The sequence below is a fragment of the Penicillium pulvis genome (genome assembly GCF_028828015.1).
Source record: "Penicillium pulvis strain IBT 33274 chromosome Unknown contig_23_segment0_segment0, whole genome shotgun sequence".
Lineage (NCBI taxonomy): Eukaryota > Fungi > Ascomycota > Eurotiomycetes > Eurotiales > Aspergillaceae > Penicillium > Penicillium pulvis.
In genome coordinates, this window is record NW_026643075.1 from 2,259,014 (window position 1) to 2,283,756 (window position 24,743).

The 24,743-nt window shown below is 49.6% G+C and overlaps 9 protein-coding genes across 9 annotated transcripts; 4 read left to right on the plus strand and 5 right to left on the minus strand.

Moving 5' to 3' along the window:
- Positions 1-45: 45 nt before the first annotated feature.
- Positions 46-2,763, minus strand: N7503_005107 (uncharacterized protein; the record flags this gene model as incomplete). The annotated part of the gene is made up of 1 exon (XM_057064654.1): positions 46-2,763. The coding sequence occupies one exon, from the start codon at positions 2,761-2,763 to the stop codon at positions 46-48; it is 2,718 nt and encodes a 905-aa protein (XP_056922397.1).
- Positions 2,764-4,409: 1,646 nt separating this feature from the next.
- N7503_005108 (uncharacterized protein) lies at positions 4,410-5,750 on the plus strand (the record flags this gene model as incomplete). Its single annotated transcript, XM_057064655.1, has 1 exon — positions 4,410-5,750. One exon carries the CDS (start codon positions 4,410-4,412, stop codon positions 5,748-5,750), a length of 1,341 nt encoding a protein of 446 aa, XP_056922398.1.
- Positions 5,751-5,909: 159 nt separating this feature from the next.
- N7503_005109 (glycoside hydrolase family 92 protein) lies at positions 5,910-8,639 on the minus strand (the record flags this gene model as incomplete). Its single annotated transcript, XM_057064656.1, has 5 exons — positions 5,910-6,594; positions 6,643-7,192; positions 7,248-7,758; positions 7,810-8,447; positions 8,504-8,639. 5 exons carry the CDS (start codon positions 8,637-8,639, stop codon positions 5,910-5,912), a joined length of 2,520 nt encoding a protein of 839 aa, XP_056922399.1.
- Positions 8,640-10,655: 2,016 nt separating this feature from the next.
- Positions 10,656-11,733, plus strand: N7503_005110 (PaaI family thioesterase; the record flags this gene model as incomplete). The annotated part of the gene is made up of 3 exons (XM_057064657.1): positions 10,656-10,794; positions 10,857-11,584; positions 11,698-11,733. 3 exons carry the CDS (start codon positions 10,656-10,658, stop codon positions 11,731-11,733), a joined length of 903 nt encoding a protein of 300 aa, XP_056922400.1.
- A 405-nt stretch (positions 11,734-12,138) lies between these two features.
- N7503_005111 (adenylyl-sulfate kinase) lies at positions 12,139-12,847 on the plus strand (the record flags this gene model as incomplete). Its single annotated transcript, XM_057064658.1, has 2 exons — positions 12,139-12,146; positions 12,220-12,847. 2 exons carry the CDS (start codon positions 12,139-12,141, stop codon positions 12,845-12,847), a joined length of 636 nt encoding a protein of 211 aa, XP_056922401.1.
- Positions 12,848-13,119: 272 nt separating this feature from the next.
- On the minus strand, positions 13,120-14,545 carry N7503_005112 (H(+)-transporting V1 sector ATPase subunit C; the record flags this gene model as incomplete). Its single annotated transcript, XM_057064659.1, has 5 exons — positions 13,120-13,311; positions 13,365-13,857; positions 13,926-14,017; positions 14,076-14,170; positions 14,245-14,545. The coding sequence occupies 5 exons, from the start codon at positions 14,543-14,545 to the stop codon at positions 13,120-13,122; spliced, it is 1,173 nt and encodes a 390-aa protein (XP_056922402.1).
- Positions 14,546-15,354: 809 nt separating this feature from the next.
- On the minus strand, positions 15,355-18,783 carry N7503_005113 (uncharacterized protein; the record flags this gene model as incomplete). The annotated part of the gene is made up of 5 exons (XM_057064660.1): positions 15,355-15,857; positions 15,911-17,968; positions 18,024-18,542; positions 18,594-18,624; positions 18,694-18,783. The coding sequence occupies 5 exons, from the start codon at positions 18,781-18,783 to the stop codon at positions 15,355-15,357; spliced, it is 3,201 nt and encodes a 1,066-aa protein (XP_056922403.1).
- A 56-nt stretch (positions 18,784-18,839) lies between these two features.
- On the plus strand, positions 18,840-19,031 carry N7503_005114 (uncharacterized protein; the record flags this gene model as incomplete). The annotated part of the gene is made up of 1 exon (XM_057064661.1): positions 18,840-19,031. The coding sequence occupies one exon, from the start codon at positions 18,840-18,842 to the stop codon at positions 19,029-19,031; it is 192 nt and encodes a 63-aa protein (XP_056922404.1).
- A 2,381-nt stretch (positions 19,032-21,412) lies between these two features.
- Positions 21,413-24,174, minus strand: N7503_005115 (putative quinate pathway repressor protein QutR; the record flags this gene model as incomplete). Its single annotated transcript, XM_057064662.1, has 2 exons — positions 21,413-21,667; positions 21,721-24,174. 2 exons carry the CDS (start codon positions 24,172-24,174, stop codon positions 21,413-21,415), a joined length of 2,709 nt encoding a protein of 902 aa, XP_056922405.1.
- Positions 24,175-24,743: the final 569 nt, after the last annotated feature.

Here is a 24,743-nt window from a genome sequence, read left to right on the forward strand (position 1 = left end):
GTCTCCAAGGGGTATAACATGAAAACCAACTCGCAAACAAAGAAGCTAAGAATGAGACGGTACTTCGGTAACAACTCTCTGTACCCAAGTATCTTTCTGAGGAGGAGTTGGAGGAGGAAGCGACACCGAAGGAGCAAGGGAAGCCTTCTTCTCCTGCTGAGCAAATCTCAACCAGGTCCGGTCAACTTCACCTTGACTAGCCAGACTAACTTTCAACCAGTCATTAGGCTGAGCCTGATCCTCAAGTGAGCTCCGCATGCGTACAACAGATTCCCGATACAAGCAATTCTTATCAAATCTCCAACTGCACAAAAGCCCCCGCAACATACCACCCTCACGTCCACAAATCAATGCTACAACCGGTGGTCGCTCAGCCGCAATAACCGACACACTCATATCTCCCGTATCAACAATAGTAAACAAGCGATGCGTGTCTGGAATGCCGTGTTCCTTCCTTTGTTGTTTCCAGTAATCATCACTGTTACCACAAGGCTCAACGCCCATTCGAAACTTGTGGTGACGTAACTTTTCAGAGAAGATCGTGGAAGAAGGTGCATAAGATAGACGAGCATTATAGTTGCCGTATATCTTTTTCTCAATTTCTCGGAGGGTCATCGTGCCTTCGAATCCGACTAGATGGCAGGAAAGTCCGGAAGATCCTCCGCTGCATAGATGTCGGACTGCTCTTGGGCTGAACCAGGAGATTATCCAGGCGATACCGACGTATACCAGGATACCATACATGTACTGGTCAATGCTGATGGTGTCCTTTTGGTTCACGCCTGCAAAGGCAAGGGAGATCACGGTGGCGAACAGATTGAAACCAGTCAGCAAGAACCAGGCTCCCATCCACACAATAAGCTGCGATATATTTTCGCGCCAGCCTGTGAAGTTCTGTACGTACTTCACTTGCGGGAAGCTCTTCCATCGGATAGGAATGCCGCGGCACCGGTCCAAGATAACTGTGGGAGCAAATTTGTCGTTTCCAATACCGACTACATCGCATAATGGATGGACATCCCAAAGATGAACGTTATACTGGTCTTGATCCGCGATGTTTTGGAGAAGACTTTCACTGCCAGCAAAAGCATATTTTTCTTCTCCTTGGATGCTGGACTTTCCGGGATTAGTCGATACGTACTTCGGCCACAGACAAACGAGACGCTCTAGCATTTGGTTGCTATCATTCACAAGAGATAAGCGCGCAATCGCCTTGAACGTGTCATCCTTCTCATCTGGCGTTATGCGATAAGACAACAAGCCCATTGCAGCATAGGCCATGCTCGTGGTTGTATAACCTTCAACATCTCCAGTAACCATTTTTGCCATAGCTTGAACGGCAAAGGTGAACAATTGCAGCTCACTGAGCTTAGTCCGGTTCGTATAGTGATCGATAAGATGACTGATTGCATCTTCAGGTCGTCCCTCCCCATGGCTCTCGGTAGTTGACAATGTGGAAACGGGCTCATATCTCGGCCAGAAGCTGTTGTACATGTCTGTCAAAGAGACTCTCTGGAATTTATTTTTCGCCGGCATGTTTCCGACGGACGAAGACCAGTTCCACAAGGGTGTGATGCAGTATCGGATTTTCTCAGCCGCGAGGAGGACTTCGGGTAAAGTCCAGACTCGCTTCCCCCATTTCTTCTTTTCATCGTTGCTATCGTTTGGTAGCATGATATAAACTCGTCTAGCGCAGCGCACAGCATCACAGATAGAGTTGATATCCCTAGCCTCGTCGGCTGGGTTCTCGTGACTGACACAGTCAACATCCACCCAGAATGCTTTGATTGGGTCCTCTTTTGAACCTAGATCGGCGTTTTCTTCATCCAGGATACTTTGAGCCACGTTGTGGAAGAAAGGTCTTAGTACATCGTCACTGGCGCCGTAATTGCCTCTCGAGAAACTCAAGAAAACATAGGGCTGCAGCATTCCTGTTACTTTGTCCCGAAGCTCGCTGGTGTCTTTGGCTACCCAATCTTTCTTCTCTTTGTCCCAAACCACCAGGCGGCGGGGAATCATAAGCCTGGTAAGGCTTGCTTGCGGTCGATCGTTATCTGGCGACTGGTCCAGTCTATTGATGGCGTGTTTGGGCCAGTCCCAGTGCACGTTATCGTAATTCTCGTAATTCTCGGACGATCCTTCACTACTCCATGGCTCAGTGATGATGTCGACGGAAAGCAAGACCTGAATAATCCATGCCAACGTCAAGGTAAAAAATATCGACAATATATGGTGTATGGTACGAAAGAAGATCATCCGTACATTCTGAGCCCCGGTCTTCTTCAGCGGTGGTGTCGTGTTCGCATTATTGTTTTTGAGCTCTTTAGCATGGCCGGAATCGTATCTTTCGAGGTTCAACGGGTTCAGACAAAGTTCCGACAATCGAATGATAAACGGTGTCCGTCCATCGATACGCTTCTGACCCCAGTGTCTTTGTCGAGGATCATTCTGGGCATCTTCAGTCGCTTGCACGACAAGTCGACGGGGGATCTCTTTGGTCGTGCTATAGTATGTATCCAGGTCGGGAAATTTCTTGTGCTCATCGTCTCCATTCGGGTTGAGGTATTCGCGCTTGTAACCGGTCGGTTCTTCGTGTTCGAGCTCGATCATGCGATCATTCAGTTGGCTTGGGGTGAGCTTCGGTGGCCGTTTGAACCGGACACCAGTCGACCAGTGTCTATGTCCATCGTACTGCTTCTCAAGGTGCTTCTTCCATGCCTGGTGCTCTACCTCTTCTTTGTTCGAAGATTGAGCGGCGCCCATAATGGCGACGAAAACCTATATTTTGGATAGTAATGATATGTGCATGAATAAAACAAATGCGAAATAGTGGGGCTATTGTAGGGTTTTATTGCTGTTCAAAGGCAGATATCTAGATCCACCCGGGGACTTTCCGTGCCGAGGAGGAGAGGCTCAGCTTTGGGGGCCTAAGGTCAGGGGCATCCAGTCACCATGAAGGCTAGAAGAGCCCAATATCTAGCATGAAACAAGCCAGTAATCATCAATGAATCTGACCAATCCACTACCAGCAGCAAAATTTAGACCCCATAGTCGCTTAGGCCTCTAACTCTATAGATAGACCTAGCCCTGTTATATCATTTTGGATTTGGAGTGCCCCGTGCGTCGTTCTTCATAATTCATCTCGCAATATAGCTCATTGCGCAAAAATCATACGCGGACCTTTTTAAGCATGGTGGCAAGCAATAAAACAACGCGTCATACAGCCACTCTAAGAGTCAAAAGTGACTCTACATATTGAAAACAAATTCCTTCTTAGACGTTAGGGTCCGTTGAAATATTAGTACTAGCAGTGCAGGGGCCCTTAAACTTTAAGTTATCCCATTCCGTCAACGCCGATTTCACTCCACAATACGCACTAATATTGCACTTGTGATAATCATGAGATTGTTTGCAATCTGGGTGCCAAATTAGATACCCAAGAAATGAAACACTATACCCGAAATCATATAACCACATATAACCCTGAATACGAGAACTGGACACAACGTGGCCGCAGACCGCGAGGAACCGGGATTATACGAGGAAACCTTAATCTCGACCCCAATAAATAGAATTTTGGAAAGAACTGAGTCACTTCAACATGGAAACATTGCTCATCACAAAGATGCGGACCACAAGGGACAGACAAGATCAACACCGCCCCCAACTAGGTCAAACCCCTCGGTCGGCACGACCCTTTAGAGTTAAGCGCTGACAGGACAGCGAACCCGGGCGAACCAAGGAACCCCACGGGACGGCACGCTAATTTCCACCACCCCACTTCCTCTGCACGATCTTGCCAACCGCCGACCATGCTTTTCACTTGGTATTGGCTAGTCTGTTCTCGGTCACGGCGGACCTCGTATAGATCCCGCCATAGCGTTTCTTTTTGCAAGCTTGGGCTCTCGTTTGATGATTTCCCCCTAAAAGTGGTCACAAGTCAGCAGCCACAACGACGCTAGTCAAGGGTCATAAAAATATCCAAGTAGCGGTACTGCCTCGCAGGGAAGAAGATTGGGCAATCGCGGAGGGCGTCGTACTTGCTGCTACGGTCTGCACGTCCCCGGCAATTTCTGCAGGTATATGCAAGAACCAAGTATTATTACAAATCTCAGCCGCAGTCATCGCTCATGGGCACGACCTTGTTCCTGCGCTAAGTCCTCTCGAATCCTTCCGCCCCCAAGCGTGAGCACGCATGGACATGTCGATAACCAAGCCTCCACTAACAGTTTAGCGGATAATGAAATTCGTTTCGCCAGCTCTGATTGATTAGCTCGGAAAACCACTGTTTTCATCTCGTCACGCCTCAAGATGCACGTCATAAGAGTTTGAATGTGCCACAAAGGCTAACAAACAACTCAACGAAGGCTCAGGCACCTCACTCTCAAGCACAATCTGAGTCCAGCGCCATGTATCCCTGGCACCACTCACTAAAGGCCTGGGCCAAGGGCGCAGGCTTTCAAATCGACGCCTTAGGCCTCGTCACACTCCTGGGTGCAGAAGAAATGGACCGCAGCATAGGAAGACTGATGCCAAGCGTGTACTTTGACTATCTACCACTTCTCGGCGCATTTATTGTGGCCGGCGACCGATTTAAAGAGCGCAAACTCGGGTATACGCTCTATAATATCTCCGCCGGGATCGTAACCACTGAGTTATCAGGCTGGTTCTCGCGATGGCTTCGCGCGCAGGAATTCCACAAGATCCGGAGTAAAATTACCTGGGAGGTTGTTGATCGGCCACCACGGAGAAAAACACTTTCCGTCGGCTTGTTTCTTATCAGCTTGCCTTTGCACGGTATGCTTCTTGCCCTGACAGTCCTGGCGACGGATTGGTGGGGTTTCGCGAATGTTCTGGCTATGGTTATCTCGGTCTTTGTGAGATATGTGCAAGTGGCGGAGAATCAAGCTGGGATTAATGAGAATATCCGGAGAGCTGAAGAAGATGCCAATAAGAATTTGGCGAAATATGAGGCTGCTATGAAAGTTGCGCAGCGTCGTCGGACGGAGGGTTGCGATAATATCAAAATGCCGAGTCGGCCAAGGGACCACGATCTTGTGAAGCTTCTTGTGGTAACGGAAGATTCCAAGGTCTTGACTCTTCTTGCGCCTGCATTTCTTGTCAAACCTGCATTCACAGCCGCCCCTCATATACCCAATCCGAGGTTTTACATGCTTTGTCGGGTTATCGGCTGGATTGCATTCGCCGTCCATGTTGTCAGTATCGGTATGGCTGCGTTGTACACGCAGATTTGCACGATTGTGTTGATCCTCTCGGCAACCGTTCTCACGGCTTATAAAGTTGGTAGCGAGGATTCGCAGCTAGCAAGCGATCTTCGGCGCAAGTGGCACCACTCTGATAGCGAAGAGAAGGATTGGAGTTGCTGGGTTACTTCGAGATTGAAAGCCACAGTTTCCTCTTATCCGGCGGAGTACACTCAATGGGAGCCCGTGCAAAAGGAAGAAGAATTCTTGGGGCCGAAGGAAGTCAAAACGACTGTCTCCTCGTGGCCGTGGAGTCAACGGACAGCGACCGACTTGGAGCATTCCGCGCCCAAAAGAAAGACGCATCCTGTGCAAGAACGCCGGCAGGATTTATTTGCTTGGTTGTGTTTGACGCCCGAAGAAGATGAGCGCATGGTTGCATGGCATATGATCCCCCACAGTCAGGAATGGAAGGATGTTTATTTAGAAAAGAAGGAGATTCATCGTCAGAGAACAGGAGGTTCTCAGACGCCAAGCTCCAAATGACGATTTATGATGACTAGCACGAACAAAGCATGTCTATATAATAAGTATGAAATGAAACGGATTAGTGTGATTGGAGCTATGATTATAAGACCAGTCGATGCACTATACAATATGAATCTCGACAGGATCACAGCTCATTTCAGCTACCAAAGTACTATATCAATGATGTTCTGTGCGATATGCCTCCCCACTTCCTAGAATTCCGCTCTCCCGAAGATCGTCATAGTCAAGGTCACGCGCATCCACGTCCGCGGAATGTGACAAAGAAGGTGGCAGATCTTCAGGCTTCGTACCCCAATTACTCTCATTGAGGCCCAAGGTGAGAACCAAATCCTGGCCCTGGGTGAAGAAGCCATGGTCGACCCAGTTTCGTGTATACGGCAAGCCATTAAGAGTAGCGGATTGAATGAAACCTGATCCACCGGTGTTGTTGAGGCTGTTATAATCGGCCCAGTTGACAACGCGCAGAGAAGCCGTTTTGCCTGTCAGCGGCGAGGTGATACTCACCGATTCAAAGAACGGGACAGTGATCAGGTAGACGCTCTGTCCTGGATTCGGGAAGAGACCCATCATCGACATTGCGACAAAGGATCCCATGGCGCCGGAGTCGTCGTTACCAGGTAGACCAGTAGGAGTCGGAGAAAAGTAATCCGGAATGTATGTGCGAACTCGCGCAGTAGATTTTGCAGGACGTCCAGCATAATGGTATTGGAAAACGGTCAAGAAAGCAGGCTCGTTGCCGATGTATGTGATGTTTTTGTCATGCAGGTAGTCGAGGCGCTTGACAAAGCTTGAGGCACCGCCGAGTAGAGGGATAAGTGCAGCCATGTCGTGGGGTACGAAGCTAAGGAGCGTTAGTCCAGTCATTTTGTGAGGAGAGAAAGGTTCTTACAATTGATACTCCCAAATACTGGACTCGAATGTTTCCGCGCCAGTGTTCTGGAGGGAGCATATGCTTCCGGAGTTGTCAATGTTCGAGCACTTAAGAGGATCCTGGTGTCCCCAGGTCCCATTGAGATACTTGGGCTGGAAGAATCCCACAAAGCCAGTGTTGTTCTTCTTGAGGTATGAAGTTTGATCCTTCTTGAATAAGTTTTGCCATGCTCCCGAGTTCTTTTCGTACTTCTCTGCGTCGGCCGTTTTGTTCATTCCACGAGCCATCTGGGCGATGGCATAGTCATTGTATGAGTACTCAAGCGTGCGTGAAATACTTCGAGTCATAGTTCCGAAGCCCACGTAGTCAAAGTCTTCGACAGGGATATAGTTCAGCGTTTTCCAGCTATGAAGTCCACCACGGCCCTCATTGGACCAGTCAAAAGGCTCCACCTCGGCATCTTTTTGGACTGCGGCATATCCATAGTCCCAGTCAATCCCATCATTGATGCCCTTCACATAAGCATCAACAAGGATGTTGTCGGCATTTGATCCTCCCTGAGTGTAGCCTTTAATCGATGCAAATTAGTCTAATTTTCAGACCAAGGACTAGAAGCTCCATACCCTTGCAAAGTGACATGCGACAGTCGGGAAGCCATCCGAGATGGCGCTGGGTATCAATCAAGGAACGGACCATCTGAGCGACTGCACTAGGATCGGTGATTGTGAGGAAAGGAATCTGGGAGCGGAAAGAGTCCCATAGACTAGTAATGGTAAGCGGCGAACATGAAGCCAGGGGTGGTGCTACAAACCAGTAAAAAGAATCAAAATACGGCTCTGTGCTGGTCCAGAGGGGATTCTCTCCAGTATAGTTCTGGGGGTTCACCATTGTCCGATAGATGCCGCTGTAGAAATTGGTGAGAACCGATGATTCAACACCGGTTCGTGAAACGCGAATTGGACTGAGTTTCTCGGTCCATTTCTCAACAGCATTACTATGTGTAGACTCAAAGTTGAAGTCACCGATCTCTGATTCGGCATGAGAGCAGGCCTGGTCTGGGCTGATAAAGCTTACTCCAACACGAGCCTGAATGATGCCATCAGACGGAGGATTGAAGCGAACAAAGCCACCACCCTTCACTGGTTAGCTCTTCAACATCAAAAATGAATGTTGGCTTTTACTCACTGGGAGAGGGTAGCCATTGATACTCCGCGATATCTTCAAATCATGAACATCAGTGCTTGCCCGTGCATCAACAAAGATGCCACTATCCCTTAAACTGGCAGAGCTGTTGAAATCGGCACAGAAATGAAGAGTGTATGATCCGCTACCAAAGCTAGGCAGGAACTTAGCATTTCCAGTCATACGTCCCGTGAGCTCATCAACAGATATAGTTGCATTGTCTTGCCGCGAGTCCGACAGGTCAGAAAGATCCAGAAGGATCAGCGGACTGGTAGCATTTGTGAAATTAAACCGAAAAAGCGATGTATGATGAGCAGCAGTCATGTCGACCCGCACTCCAGACGGCAGCGAAATAGCAAAATAGCCTGGATGGGACTCAACAGAGCCCTTCGTATAGGGTGTAGCTCTAGCCTTCTTCGGGAAGACACAACCATCCACAACATCATTTGCGCACTGCGGGTACGCAAACAGAGGGAAGTTCCCCAAAGAAGGACTACCTCCAGTACCAGAGTCATGCATACTCGAGAAACCAGTCACATTGCTACCATCATATGCAAAACCGCCCTGGTTGCTTTCTGAATCAGTATCGGCGACAGCCTTAGCCATGCCATACGGCAAAGTGGCTCCCGGAAAGACATTGCCTATTACAAAGACGATCAGTATACATCTGTTCTGCACCTTTCCTCAAGGCCCTTACCTCCGTTTGCCGTGCCGATCAGCGGGTCAATATATTGGAGTACATCATAATCATCCGGTAGATCTGGAAGCTCGGCGTTAACCAACGCGCAACTGCTGGCGAGAAAGAGCGACGTAAGTACGCGGCGCAAGGGCATAGCGGGCGGTTGGAGAAATATTTGCGCGTGAGATCATTGTCATTGCAGGATCGCCGGTATTTAGGTCCCCCTTTGGCCCCTGTCGCGTCGTGCTTGTCTGGTATGCGGGCCCCTGTCGATCAACCCCGCGTCGCTGGGTTGCATCAAGAACCGCCGGGCCCTTATCTGTGACAATATCATGCGACCTGGTCGCGTGTGATGGGTCATTTGAGTTGTAGTTGTTCGGATTGGTTATACAGGGGTCTGTTATGCGTATTCGTTTCAGGGTATCTGGAGTCTATGGCCGAGGCTTGGAACATTTGTCATTTTCCATTGGCCGGCAATTATGACCTGATTATGGAGGGTCTAATTTGAAAGGATTAAATAAATATCTATAAACATTCTTGAGATAACCATAAACTTCTAGAATGATTTTGACATGGTAGCAAATGGTCACATTCCTGCAGCAACTTCCCAAAATTCCAAGGTGCTTCGTACATCAGCACCAGGTTCTTCCCGTGAATATATTCTCGAACCTATCAATGATTATATCCCAAGAAAGGTTGTTAGATCCGTGAAGATACTCTAGGGCTACTTGAGTACTGCTGGAAAACCAAAGAGAACCCTGGAAAGTGGGGTTTCAGACAAGTGAAACGAATATTGGACGATATATATGTTTCTAGGAAATGGCAGGTTCTACATGTCTCAACTGCCAAGGTTAGTGCCTCGACCCACGGCATTTATTTTATGTACTTGATATGAGCTGTATTTTGTTGTCAGCCTCGAATTAATGAAACTATTTACTTACATAGCGGTATTCCTCATTCCTGAGCAACGGGTAGTACAAAATTTAGATTGCACGCTGATGGAACTTTCAGAGAGCGGTTTGGTCGATTGAGCACCGGCGACGAAGGGCATTTACCAGAGACTAGGAAACATGAATGTCTTCTTCTGCCAACCTTTAAATATTTCTTGTTAAAACTCCAGTCTATTCTTTCATCCATGATGCACCGCTAGTAGACATTTTCGTAAAAGCTCTCTAATCCCCAGAGTCCCAACCCAAGCTAGATGGCAATGTCTATGATAATTCCTTATTGCAAATAAAGCCGACCATGAAGGTTTTCAACTTGGCTATTATGCCGAGGTCAAGGAGATGGGTGATCTCATTGGCCCGATTCTTTCGATAAGAATGGTCGTGGCTTCGGCCCGGTTCTCTTCATTAATCATCAATCATCCATAAGTCCTCGCATAAGGGCTCACTATGATCATATTTGTAATCATAAATTTCTATTAGTTATGACCGTGCACTGCTTGGTGAGAAAATGGGAACAGCAGGATTTCTTTCATGATAGAATCTCACTGGCACAAATAAGGAGCAACTTGAAGGATCAATTATCATTCAAGGACACGTGGGAAACTTTCTATGCTCCATTTACCGCGAGCCTGGAATTCAGACTCGACAAAGTTGAAGACGACTAATACTTGAGAGATTGGAAGGAATGATGATGTCCTTAAACAGTAGGGATTGGGACGCCAGTATGTACACAGCAAGCTACCCAGGCACCTAGCCAGAGACCCTATGATTATTTACCTTGAAATCCAATTACAAAGCTAGGGTGAACCAAGAACAAAAATAAGGTACCTGGCTAGCAGCTTAGGCTAAGCAGCCAGCAGATCTCGTTGAATAGAAAATTGGATCCTTATCACCTCGTGGGTACTACTACGTGGGCCTCTGTCAGTACGCAGATCAATACGCCACATCTAAACACCTGCAGGATCCACTTAATTTTATTCCGAGCAAGCTGCCTTGTCAAGATGAACTCTGTCAAGATGAAAGCAAGACGTTGATATAGAAACGTCTGCCTGATTCTTCTTTTCCTATGGGTTTGGCCCAGACCTAGATTTTCCAAGACTTTCGGAGACACCGAGACCCACGGCCAAAAGATGCCGAGGTAACTTTCTTAGAATCCACACCACCTCAACCTTTGCCTCCCAACAACCTGGACCCAAACGCGATAGCCCTGATCAAGTTGGAAAATGCTCCGACCGTCATATATCCGTCTTTCTCCCTCTCTCACCACCCCTTCACCCCGATTGACATCCTCCCCTACCCGCCTCCTGACCCAGCGCTCGGCCTCATATCCCCTACACGCCAATAATCGCTTCCAGTCTACAGGTGGGCAACAGTCCCTCTACAAGTACAAACACAGCAAAGAAACTCACTAACTCGAACCTTAGCACAACCCCCCTACATTTCTATACCACCTCCACCAAAACAATCGCGTATCCGCCGCGTCGCAGGCTTCGTCTCCATCGCCCTCATAGCCTTCACAGCTGGCCTCACCTACACATCCTACCGCACCGTCTCACAAATAATGGCCGAACCAATTCTCTCCGACGAACAGACTCTGTCCGCCTTCAAGCCAGTAGACGAGACCGCGGAAGAGATCAACACAACACTCCAAAACCACCCCGATGCCCTCGCGCTCCGCGCAAACCCCGACTACAAAGAATCCCGCCCCCACCTCAAGATCCCCGAGTCTATGCGCCCCCGCAGTTTGACTGCAGGCACACTGGCCGGTCCTAACAAGATCGTCGTGCCCCCTTACGTATTCAGCGAGCGCGACGGCAAGAGCCTCGTGTCGCTTATGTACCTTGGCTCGGAGATCTGTGGACACCCCGGGATCATTCACGGTGGATTGTTAGCGACACTTTTGGATGAGGGGTTGGCGCGTTGCTGTTTCCCTGCGCTTCCTAATAAGATCGGTGTTACTGCTAATCTGAATATTGATTACCGGGCGCCGGCTATGGCGGATTCCTATGTGGCTTTGCGGGCGGAGACTGTTAAGGTTGAGGGACGGAAGGCGTGGGTTGAAGGACGGATTGAGACTCTTCCTCTTGATGGAAGTGACCCTGTCGTGTTGGTTCAGGCTAAGGCTTTGTTCATTGAGCCTAAGCAGGCTGCGGTAAGTCCATACGCATCACCTACCCCCATTCCTATATTCGTCCCCGGTTTCTATTTTCTGTCGCAACTTTTTTTTTTTTTTTTTTACTTGGATGAGGCTGATTAAAGTTCTAGGCCCTTTCGCAGTTGTACCGTGGTGCGAACGAATAGAAATCTCTGTGCCCGGTTTAAAGTGGCGAAAGCCCCGTTCCTGGTTCCTGGTGTTTGGCGGAGATGGATCGATTGCGCCATTTCTATAGAAGGGTCCATTCGTGTATGATTTTTTTTGGCGAAGTAAAATCGCTTCATTATACTTCATGTATAGCATAGATGACGAGAAGCAAGCATCGAAATGCATTATATTCTTAGACTGCATATGTCAACCTTAAATTTAACTAAGATAATGTTCGTAAACTTCGTATAGCGCCAAGAGCACCGAAAATGCCCCGCGATCAGCGCTCCGTTTCCGCTCCAGGACCTCTTACGCGGCCCGTTTCACCGTCTATTGCCCCTCCTCACCCTTATTCTTCCTCTCCTTCTCTTCCCTCCACCCCATCACTAAAACACACATTCACAATGGCCACGTAAGTCAATTGCTTCCAACACCCAATTCCAACCCAAAATACAACCCACGTAATGTCAACTAACACCCCGCAGCAACATCACCTTCCACGCCTCGGGCGTCACCCGCACCGAGCGCAGCACCCTCCGCAACCAACAGGGTCTCACAATCTGGCTCACCGGCCTCAGCGCCTCCGGAAAGTCCACTCTCGCCGTCGAGCTCGAGAAGCAGCTCATCCGCGACCGCGGCGTCCACGCCTACCGCCTTGATGGCGACAACATCCGTTTCGGACTGAACAAGGACCTCGGATTCAGCGAGACTGACCGTAACGAGAACATCCGCCGTATCGCCGAGGTTGCTAAGCTCTTCGCTGATTCCTCCTCTGTCGCCATTACCTCTTTCATCTCCCCCTACAAGAAGGACCGTGACACCGCCCGCGCTCTGCACGAGGTCCCCACCCCTGGTGAGGAGACTGGTCTGCCTTTCGTCGAGGTGTACGTTGATGTTCCCGTTGAGGTTGCTGAGAAGCGTGATCCCAAGGGATTGTACCAGAAGGCTCGTGCTGGAATTATTAAGGATTTCACTGGTATCTCTGCTCCTTACGAGGCTCCTGAGAAGCCCGAGGTTCACATTAAGAATGTCGATTTGCCTATTGTCGATGCTGTTAAGCAGATCATTGAGTACCTTGACTCTAAGGGTTACTTGCCTGCTGCTCAGAACTAGGTCGGTTTTGAGTGAAGGTTTGGGGTTTTGTTTGTACAGGTTTTGGTTAGCCAGGCGCTGTAAATACATTGGCACATAGATTGCTTTGAATGTGAAAATTATTGAAACATTTATACAATGAACCCTGCGAGTAAAGTTTTATCTAGCAATTGAGTAGTTACTGAATAGAACGAAATGATGAACAAATATGAAGCCAAATTCCAAAATGCTAAGTACTTGGTGCTTAATGGACCAGGGTGGTATATGTACGCAACGCAACGTCTTCTGTCCGATCACTGGAACTCGAATTCGTAGAACACATAGGGCGTGTACTCAGCGCTGCCCTCGCCAGCTCCGTGCATCTCGTTGGGGTCATCCTTCTTGACACGGCCCTTCTTGTCGCGACCGAAGGCATTGCCGGCCAGGTAGGAGTACTTATCATCCAGAAGCTGCTTAGCCTTGTCTGCTTGCTTCGCTGACGGAGTCTGTACCCGGGAGTTAGTAATTGACCAGAAAAGTTGAGAGAGAATAAACATACCCGAATCAAAGCACAGACAAAGTCCAGCGGCAATCCATACCGGAGCACAGTCTCAACGAAAACCCTCAATACAAGGATATGAATCCAGACCATAACAGCCTCACTCCAAGCCGTCCGACCAAGGCGCAGCGTCTCTCCCCAAAGCTTGCGCTCATCTCCTCCGACTCTCTCAACCTCCTTCTTCTCCTCCTCCTTACCACCCTCCACATACTTGAAGTCTCGCGGAATCCACTTCTGCTCACGACACTTGTGCACAAACTCGGCGCTGTGCTTTTTAAACGCCGTCACGGCGTACAGCGAGAACTCACTGTCAGAGGCAACGAGCTGCGCAGAGCGGGGGACGACCATTGCCGAGACGGTCTCGTAGGTCTTGAGGAAGTCCTTAACTAGTTGGGAGGGCACAGCAATCAGATGGGTTTCGATGTACTCGGAGTCTTGGACGATCGATTTGGGATCGACGATGGAGGCGAGGGACTTTGTGGAGAGGTTTCCTCTAAATGCCAACCGAGTAGTTAGCTATATGGACGAGTCGAAAGAAATTCGAAGAGGATTTGGACGCACGCTTGTTTCCGCTGGAGAGTAGCCAGGTTGTTCTTAACCTGGTTATATTGCGAATACTTGAATCGGATGTCATTGTCGATGCTGGCAGCTTCCTGTAGCGGCGCATATTAGCCTTATTCTTGGAAACATATTGCTCGAACTCCCACTTACCTTCGACAGCAGATCGATCAATTCAGCCAGTGGCTTATCAGCACGGTACTTAACCTTATTCCACTGGAACGAGCGGAGGTACTGGTCCACAGGCTCTGCAACCAGTCAGTTCCAAGCTCCACATAAGCAGCGCACTGGGGAGGACCTCATAGCGCAACAAGTAACATACTATCATTGACGACCTTCATCCTCTCAATCTGCGCCTCATCTCCATCAAGGATATTCTTCAACGCATCTCCCACCTTAGCAACAACACCCTCGCACTGTCCCTCCAGCTTCGCAAGCTCATCCGCCTGCTGGACCAGGGCATCTAATGTGCCGATCTTGAACTCCGGAATGGGAAAGGACGCAGCGGAGCCATTGTCGGGGGAGACGGTTTTCGAGACAGCGTCGAGGGCATCATCTTTGTGGTGCGAGGGGACGATGGAGGTGGGGAGGGATAGGAGGAGGTATTTGCCTGGTTTCGACATCGTTGATTTTGGGGCCGGCCGGAGCGAGCTTTAATTAGTCGGCTTGAATGAGTGTAGGGCCCTCGCAGCGGGCATGAGGGTTTGAGGGGGTAGATCGTGGATGGACGGGTGGTTGGAGCTGGAGCTGTGATGTCGTAGGCGGTCGGAGGTGATTGGTGCGGGATGCGGACACGGGTACTTTAGTTTCAAGGTGGAGTATACGACAATCACTTTGTAGATTTCTATAATTCAGTGATATTCAAAGGGGTTTGAGCTACTTTGATCACATGAGATGGATAGGAAATTCAACTAGAACATTTCACACTCTACAAAATCTCTGTATTCGGCCTGCGATGGAGATGCATAACGCTAGACATGGTCCAATGCTCGCTCAACACGAAAGAGTACGTCAAAGACAAAAGGAAAACATCATAAGATAAATCACATGGATGAAACCACCCAAAGGTATAAATTTTGGTTTCCCCCAATGGTCACCGACGAGGCGCTTTTATTTGAGACCGTGAGGACCCGAGGGAATGACTAGCTTCGAACCTGCGGAATATGTAAAATAAACAAGGGGGCAAACCAGGGTATCTGTATCAAGCGTGCAGCGCTGATCATGAACAGAGTGTAGAGATGGGGAAGGTGCATGAGGAAACAGGAAAACGAGACAAATGACCAAAGAAAGATGTTGGTATCTGTGAAGGGAGAAGCGCCAACAGAAAGACACCCGTACAAGCCTCGTTACAAATCCCAATAACCTGACGGGGGATGTGCAAAGAAAGAAACGCAAAAGACAGAAATAAATAAGGATAGTTTGTTGGCCCCAACTAGCCACTGGACATGCCCACAAATATGTCATTAAGGTTCTCAAGCATGAATTTGAGAACATCATTCTTTTTCTGCACATCCGTCATCTCCCGGGCTAAGCTCTCGGGCCTCATGATGGTCGGGGCAAAAACGACGGCAATGTTTTGGCACGTCATCAAGTTCTCATCCTGGCGCTCAACGACACGCTGCAAGTGGAACATGAGGAACTCGAGGACATCACGGTGGGCACGGGGAAGCTCTCGCAGACCCTTCACCAGGACATCAATCCGGGTAGAAGCGTCAGTGATTTCTCCAGATTCAATGATCAGCTCGTAGACTTCGTATGTGATCAGGGGGTTAGGTAGTTTGCGGAAATACTGCTTCAGGGCGGAAGTGACAGCGTGGATATCGAGATCTGGGTCCGAAATATCGTAATCAAAAGGATTGCGTTCAAAGCCCTCGCGGATACCTTGGATAGCAGATGCAGCACCAGATTTGCGATAGATACCTTCCATATCCATACCTGAAATCGGGTCAGAAATAAGCATACGGAACGAGAACAAATTTGAAACGAACCTCGCAATTCAACTTCCTGAATGCATCGAGTGACGATGGCAGGAATGATGCTCTTCTCGTGTTCCATGCGAGCCTCCAGGTCTACACCGAAAAGACTACCCACGGCTTCAGAGAGTGCTGGCACACTGTCTGCCTGGGACATTTTACCTGTTGGTCTTCTCTGATTTCCAAAGAAACCAAAGCCCTGACGACTGGGATCTTGAGTTTGAGAACGGGGCAGACCGCCGGGCTCATCATTACCCATAAACGCACCCTTGAGACCCTTGACACCCTTCGCCACGTTCTGGCCACCCTTCTTCCAGTTGAACTTGCGAGGCTGGCCCTTGCGAATACTGACAACCTGTGGTCCGGGCACGACGGTAGCAGTAGCGGGCTCACCGTCCTCATGCATGTGAGCAGTCGAGATCGACGTGGCAATCTCGTGGGTACTTCCAGGCTTCATTCCCTCTAGAGAGGTGATAGACCTGTCCTTGTTGTGTGAAATACCGAGGCCATTCGGACCACGGTGGTCATGGTTGGTTTTGTAGAGCTCCTGGATCTGGTGTACCAATTGGTTGTTGAGCTCCGCCAATTGAGCATTCTTGGAAGACAGCTGCTCGAACTCCTGAAAGGCCTTCTCCTTGCTGCGGTTGATTTCAACGAGTTCCTCATTAAGATCGTTGCGCTTTTGAATAAGCTCCTCGATCTGCGGGGTATAGGAAGCCTTCAGCTTGTGAATCGACTCCGCAAGTTCCCGCAGAACGTGGTTCGAAAGCTTCCCAAGATCTAATGGTGCATCAGAGCCACCACGCTTCTCTGATTCGATGTGATCGGTGAGCACGGTGAGCTCACGCAGAACAATCTCTCTTTGCGCATCCAGGACAACCATGGTTGACCGTTTCTCCGAGAGCTCAGTGTTGACTTGCTTCACATCTGCGGTGGCACGAAGGGCGCTCTCCATCTCAGCAATACGCTGACGTTCCTTGCGCAGCTCACCGCGCAGCCAGGCCAATTCTTCGGACTGGGTAGTACCAGCGGAGGGACTACCAATATCGCCTCCATTGGCGGGGTAAGCATTCTTGATATCCTTGCTGGTCCGCGCACTCTTGTCGCTCATACTCCGGTTATGACGGTTAGAGGCATTTGAGGTGGTGCGGAAGCGCAAGAAAGAGTCGCTCATGTCACCGCCAATGAATCGTGCCAGGTCCTCATCCTGAGAGAAATCACTATTACTGGTATACTGAGGTAGGGACGGCGATCCAGCGCTGTCCAAGGGCCGCCGAGTGTCAGAGAGCGATGTATTGCCTGAAGTGATGTTCTGCTTCGTTTGCTCTGTACCAATCTCGGGCAATTTGGGCGAACCGTATGTGGAGGAACTGGGAGAAGCTCCAATGTCCTTCCGTGGCACTTGATAAGTCTTGCTTTCAAGGGAATCACCCCGCTTGGGTAGGTGAGCCAATTGGCTAGATGGAGGCTGAGACCGGGCAGATTCTCCTGAGCCATGTTCATGGAGTCTGCGCAATTCACCAGAGGGACGCGCCGGGGCAATACTGTCCAGAGGGGTGTGCCGCGAGACATCGTCCTTCGAACGAGTGCTTACGGGGCTTGTCGCACCTGAGAAAGCACTGGTTTCTCTTAGAGCCAATGGCAAATCTGACCTCGAGCTGCGAGCAGACTCGGTCTTTCCAAGTCTGTTGTAATCAACACCCGTAGGTGGTTTGGCCCCTGTGCCATTAACTCCGTCCAAATCACGTCGAGCGGAATCGGTCTCCGTGCGCTCCCAGCCCTTCTCCTGATACGCAATATGAGCAGATGAGTTGTCGGTGGACGTGTGGGAAAGAGGTTCGATGCCGTCACGGGAAGCCCTAACCGAAGAATCACCGGATCGGATGTGGTTGAAGTAATCGCGAGGCAGCTCCTGTATAGCCTGTGATTGTCTCCGCGAGGAGCGTTGGCTCTCGGAGGGGTCAAAGGCGAGGGGTATTAGCAATTCCCCACCGGCGTCTGCGGGTTCATTATCACGCTGCGAACTCAGGAGACGACTGCTTCGATAGGTGCTAGAAGGGAGAATCAAGTTATCTGTAGAGATTTTATTAGTGACCGGCTTCCCTGAAAAAAGCAGCGCTGTCCTTACCTTGCGCAGTAGTTGGGCGAGAAAGAGAGGCTTCGGATTGAGCTCCATCCGCGTCCTTGCCAGGCATCATATCTGCTGCTGCCTCCACATATCCTTCGCTCGGTGTTTCTTCCAGGGACCGGGTGTCCTCAAAGTTGGGTGGCAGCGAAGGCAACGACTTGTCCAGCTTGACCCCCGGTCCCCCCGGCCTTTTATTGGCCGCCGTAGCTTTTTTCTTCCGCCTGCGTTGCATTAAAGACTCATGGCAGTCCATGCAAAATATTCCTTGGGATGTTCGGGCATAGCGGAGGTTTTCGATCTTTCTCTTGCAGTTGCGGCATCGGAAACACTGAGCACAAAACGCTTGATCACCAGTTAGAATGGCCAAATCTTCAATTTTGTTTCCACATGAGTTGCAGCTGTAGGTACAGCCGCTACAGATTAACGAGCCATCGCCAAGTAGGAGGAGGTGGGCATCGGAGTCGAGGAGGGTGTTGCAAGTGCTGCATCGGAAACAATCGATATGCCATCGTTGTCCAGCTTTGAAAAAGTTAGCAGAGACCCATCTGAAAGTAATCGTTATCAACGTACAAAGTTCAAAAGCTTTTCCTTCCTCCAGGATCTAAATTCCGGGGAAAAAAGCAACGTTAGCTGGAGAGACTAGCACGGGCGAATACCGCTCTGTTCATACCTCTCCACAACCCATACAAGGGTAGGGCATGTCCTCCTGCTCCATCGGCGACTCTGGTTGTAGCGACGGAGATTCCATCGTGGACTCCATCGTGTATTCTCGAAACTTTAAGGCCTCCAACGTTCACCGTTTGTTTCAAGTCGAATATGAAACCAACCACCGGTACTCAGCAACGAGGGGCAAGCAACACACGCATGCGCAAGCAGCCAGTGCCAGCGCTCCAAGATCTCACGGTGTCGAAAGTCTGCGATGGGCGAGATACAGAGATGGAGAGCGCGGGATCGGAGTGGGAGGAATGCGACAAGGGGGGGCTGAAAGAGAGCGAGACTAGTGGCTGAAGCAGACTGCTGAGGCGTTAGCCAAAAGAGGACCCATCATCAGGTTTAAGCGTGAGACAACCGCCCCCCTTTGGGGTCCGGTAAATGATCGCTCTCAGCTGAACTCAAAAGGGCAGATAATAGGGTGCACGACGGAGTCAGGTTCGAAATGGGCTTCGGGCATGCTAGGCAATCTCCCCGCACAAATTAGGGAGGGCATCAAATTTGAACGGAACGTACCTAGATGCACACTACTGGTTCCAGTTGGGATTGCTGTTGTTTCAGGTAGAAGAAAGCGCGGGTGTTATGATAAGCGCTGCAGACGAGGGTTGTTTAAATTGGAGTGGATTGATTTGCCCCTCGCGGGCGCTGGGATCGCGATGCAATGTCGTTCGGAATCAACTCCGAAAATGAAGAGGACGCAATGTCAGAAAATGTAAAGAGGTCAACATAAAGAAAACAAAAGAAAAACTCGAAGGACGTTTAATTGACTAAGGGGGGAGAGAGGAGGGAAGGAGAAGGATAAGAGTGGGTTTGAGTTTAGTGAGTGGATGGAAATGGCAGAATTCAATTGAAGTAAAGTCTGGAACAAAGTCTTTCTTTGCTCAATTCTTTCTGTTTCTCTCGACTTTTCCCTACATGATTTATTTACACTTTTGGCATGTCCTAAAATAAAATGCAAAACTTACTTCATCATACGTGGATTCCATTTTAACTGACGACGCGGAGCCAGAACGTGCGGGCCACTTTGTTGTCTATGAGGGGTGCACGGCCCAATCAGATCACCACAGCCCCTGGGCCATATTTCATTTCCACAATATGCTTCATTCTATGGACTCCGAAGCCACCACAACTGACAAAACACGAGGGCAAAGGACAACAGCAAGCACAAGAACAGGAACAAGAACAGCAATAAGACATCATACGAGCCACAGACCAAGTCCGGTCGAAAAATAACCTAAACTGGTATCAGGTACCTCTGCTCGAAGGGCATCAGCTCCGGCTCCACCCAAGTTAGGGTGGGCTAAAGGTCTAAGTGTTCCATGGTATGGAACGGGTCGTCTGTCTCAAGCTACGCGGACCTTTTCCCCTGCAAATTACTCTTAAGTTCGCGGCACAACTGGGGCAGGCTAACGGAGTAAGTGCATCAGGTACCGACAGGGGGGAAGCAACTACTTTCCTGTCCGGGATTCTTTTTTGTTTTCGCCCTCAACGGAGAGAGGTCTAGCCTGACGATTCACTCTCCTTTTAGGCCGTCCGCATGCACAACGACGTCAGAATCGTGCCCTAGGCCGTGAAAATCCAACTAAACAGCATGGCGGCCATTTAGCCCCTCTTCGCCCCTGACGGGAGAGGCGAGAATCCTCTTGACCCAGGCTCAGGCCGCTGTTTCAGCAGTCCTGAATGATCACGTGGCAGGCACACCGTCATGTTATACTGTTTCAGATCTCTGAATTTAGAAAAAGCAAAAATTGGGCTAGTTCCAGAACACTCCGCCATTTATAGACCAGGATTTAGGGCTTCTTGGGTATCGTTCGGGATCGGAATCCTGATGCACGATCATCGCGCGCTAAATGTTCCTAAACAGGAGGAGCATGAACTGTCGGCGCAGAAGGCGATTTTCTTAGATCGCAGTGACTGTATCTGTTACACTATTCGGTTTCAGGGCCACGGATCGTCTAAAGCCCTTGCATGATGGAGTCTGGCCAATCGATGCAGTCACATCCCCTGCTTATTGACTGGAACTGACAAGCTGGTGAAAGAAGTAAACGAGAACAGTTTTCTAGGACTCAAAAAAGGTGAAAGGTCTTGCTTGGCAAAGACATAAGTTGCTATGTAGCGGAAGACCTGCATAACCCCAAGGTCTGACGGGCTTTAGGGCCAAAGACTAATCACGAGGTCAGTGGCAAAACAACATCTATTTCTGGGCCACCGATATTACCCAGAGAGGTAGATATAAAGGAGCTACAGGATGTGACAAAAATACCATTGAGCATAATCCAAAATTCCGATTTGGATATCTGGCGTTAGTTCATGTCTATATACATTTTCCATTCGTAAGGGCTTCTAGCCTCTTCATCAAAATTGGCCCCCAATTAGGCGCATTGTCCATTAGAGAACGGATCATGACGCCCCGCCCAGCGAGGCAGTCAAATTCTGAGCTGACTTTCTTTATAATGATCATCACCGGAGTAAAAAAGACCCACGGACCATCCGCTCTGGAATAATGGCTCTGATCTCCGTCCACCGGCGGGATAGTACTATCTGCGGGGTCGAGGGGCTGTCGTTTTACCTCAGACCCGCGATCGGCTTGGCTGTCGATCCCTGAGGATCCACATCTGCACTGAAATGAAAGATGAGATGTAATTTAAACCTAGATGTAGCCAGATCCTGATCAATACTCAGGATGGCTGGCCGTCTAGGTTCTGTAGTCTGTCATGGATCGCGCGTGGGTCATCATGGCCCTCTTCATCCACGTATTCCCGTAGAACAATCGTCCGCATCAGTCGGCGTGGTGCACGGCGACCGGTGAACAGTTCAAATTGGGCAAATCCTTGCTCGGGGAGGACATCAAGTCCATCCAGAGCTACCCAGCCTCGGTGCGACAAAGCACGTATTTGCTTCATCAAAGGAGTGTTGAGGGGTTTGTAGGCCAACTATAAGATGAATCAGCACAAGATGAATAGACAAGAGAGATCTTTTTACTCACATCAACAACGACACCACCCGTAGGGCTTTCAAGCCACTGGGTGGGAACATGGAAGTTCGGTGCTGGCTGGCCACCGAGACTGTGGGCTGGGATACCTGATACAATTATTGTTGGTTGTTTATAGTCTGCTGGCCATGGCTCGTTGATTGAGGTGAGGGTGCTGACCCGAGGACGTCCATCACCTCCGGCTTGTTCACCAGAGAAAATTTCCTGACGGTTGTAATGGTGTGCCAGTTTTTCTGCATTCGCGAGGGTGCGGTTGTAAACAAAGATGTGCTGCACACCAAGGTGAATCATCGAGTAAACAGCAGCACGTGCCATACCGCCAGACCCAATGACAAGACCAGTTGTCGTAGGCCGGACAGCATTGGCAGGTGAAAGACCTCGACGAATACAGTTGCAAATGCCGATCCAGTCGGTGTTGTCGCCGTGCAAGCCTTTGATTGGACCGGCGCGACTCTTTTGCAAGTAAATCGAAGATTCTTGGGAGAGGCGAGGATCGGAATCGTCATCGTTCCGAATGGGAATCAGGGTGTTGACGGCGCCAATAGCCCGCGCATGAGGAGACATGGAGTGGAGGAGGGGAATGACTTCTGTTTTGTAAGGAAGACTGACACTCGATCCACCAAAAAATTGGTTTTCAACGAGCTCATTCAACCCCCGAATAGTGGGCGATTGAAATATTGTATATTGGTGAGGCATCCCACATAGTTTAAAGGAAGTGTTGTGCATCGCTGGTGACATACTGTAAGTCACATTGGCGCCAAAGACGAAGAACTGCATGGGATCTAGCGCAAAAGAGCTAAAAAGAGCCTGTTGTGCTTCTCGAGCGGTTATATTTGATCGTACGTGGGAAGGGTTGTCGCGCATTAGGGATGGATGAGTGACTGGACTCAGGATAGGGTTGAAGCAGCGCGACATACGTCCTAGAGGGCCGGTATTGTATGCAATGATCGGAACGGCGCCTGGGTGGCCTTGGATACGGTGTCGGAATCTTTCAACTGCCGCATTGTCTTCCGAAGTCTCTGCTGGTTGACAAAGTCGTACCATGTCACATCCAAGTCTCTTTGCCCGCTCATAGATCTGCATGTATTCATCGCCATCCCACCCCCCTGGCAGAGGCCGGAAGGTCTCGAAATGGCCAATGATACTGGTACGACCCCGCGCATTAATAACTTCGCTGAAGAGACTGTCATCGCGAGACAGATCAACTGTCAGGAATGTTGGCGCAAGTCGTAGGCCATGCCGAACCAGGCTTGCATATGCTTCATCGGTGGACCGAGCATTCTGCGGCGGTGAAAGATGGCCTTTCGGTGAGGTATAACTCTCAACGTGATAAATTATTGGTACTATGATATTTCGACGAATTGTCGAAATAACCTGACTGATGCTGTCCGCCAGATTCGAGTCTAAACCCATTTGGTCTGAAGGGGCGGTGACATCAATGGCTACTTCGAATGCATCAACGCCAAACTCAATCTCCTCAATATCCAAGCTATTGTCTCGCAAGGCAGAGAATGGAACCGACACGGAATTTGTATAGGGCCGCGACGGTACGGGTAAAAGAGACAAGGGGAACGACGAATGCTGACGGTTCATTTCAGTGACATCACCCGTCACGAAGGCAATGAAACGGAGAAAGTCCCGCTGCACACGTTTCAAAGTCAAGAATGGAGTGGGTGTTTGGGATCTCTGGTCCAACTTCGGTCCCGGTGACGAATTGTTGCCGTCCTTGGTGATATGTTGGCTGCTGCCCGATTCCGACAGATTGAAGAATTCCAAATTCGAGCACCCGCGATATATTGGCCCTGAGAGTTCCAGAAAGTGTCGGACCTTTTGTGTATGCCATGCTTTAAGATATGACTGAATACTTTCGGGGTCGCGGCTAACATGGATGACCGGATGTGTCTGGGCATACTCCCGTAGCAATCTTTGCCCGCTGCGCTCCATTGATCCGGCTCCGCACGCGATCACACATCCTTCTTGATTGTCCGCCAACATAGATTCAAAGACGCGGGCCTCTTGTAGTCGGTATTCGGTATGGTCATTGTCCTTCTTGAAAGCGGCGCGGGAACAGCCGGACACCTGTTGAAAGTACCGGTCGGAATCAATGAGGCGTCGACCGGACGTCGCAGCAAGAATTACTGCTAAACTGGACTTGCCTGTACCTCGGATACCGATGAGAACAATGGAGGCGGTGGGGCTGAAAATGCGTGGGGTCTGCAGGGTTCCTTTATCGAAGAGGACTGGGGACGCGCGATTGGAGTGTAACTCTCGAAGGGATGTGGCATGTGGGTGGCTATCGCTTTGAGAGTCCAGTGGTTCACTAGGTCGTCTTGAACTGGATTGTGAGTCGGAACGAGTTGCGGGAGACCATGATACGGTGCTGAGTTTCCGAGGTCCTTCGTCGACCTCGTGCAACTTGCGCTTGGGCGGGCGCACGAGTATGGACATATTCGACGTTATGCAAAAAGATGAGACGAGCCCATCACCAGCTGAGAAAGGGGGTAATAAAGAATCACGGTGGGAGAAAGGAGGGAAAAAAAAGTACAAAGGCTGCAGGATCTCGGGCAAATCTGGAAAGTAGAGCACGAACCACTAGCGTTATGTAAACGTGTGGGATTTTGCGGGGGTGAGGTTTTCTGTCTGTTTTTGGCCTCGGTCAGTTTTCACCGTATTTACCAAAATTACACAGGTTACAGGGGACTAGCGTCACCGGGAAAAGTACTCTGCCGCCGATACTGACGGGATACGGGTTTTCCCCGCCCCGTGGGGTACGCACCTTGGCCTGCAGCTGCCCGGATTTGCAAGCATTAACTCCCGAGATTTTATTGAAGGGAAAAAAAGTCTATTAATCACGGGGAGGGGAATCAAAGCTATGGGTATGAAACAGTTCAGGCTTCTAGGCATATAATATAAAAGTATGATAGTTACCAAATTCCAATTGAAAGTGGTTTTTATAAAACAGTTTCCATTAGGTACTACACTGGGCCTTTGCCCCATTCTGACATTTTGCCAACCCG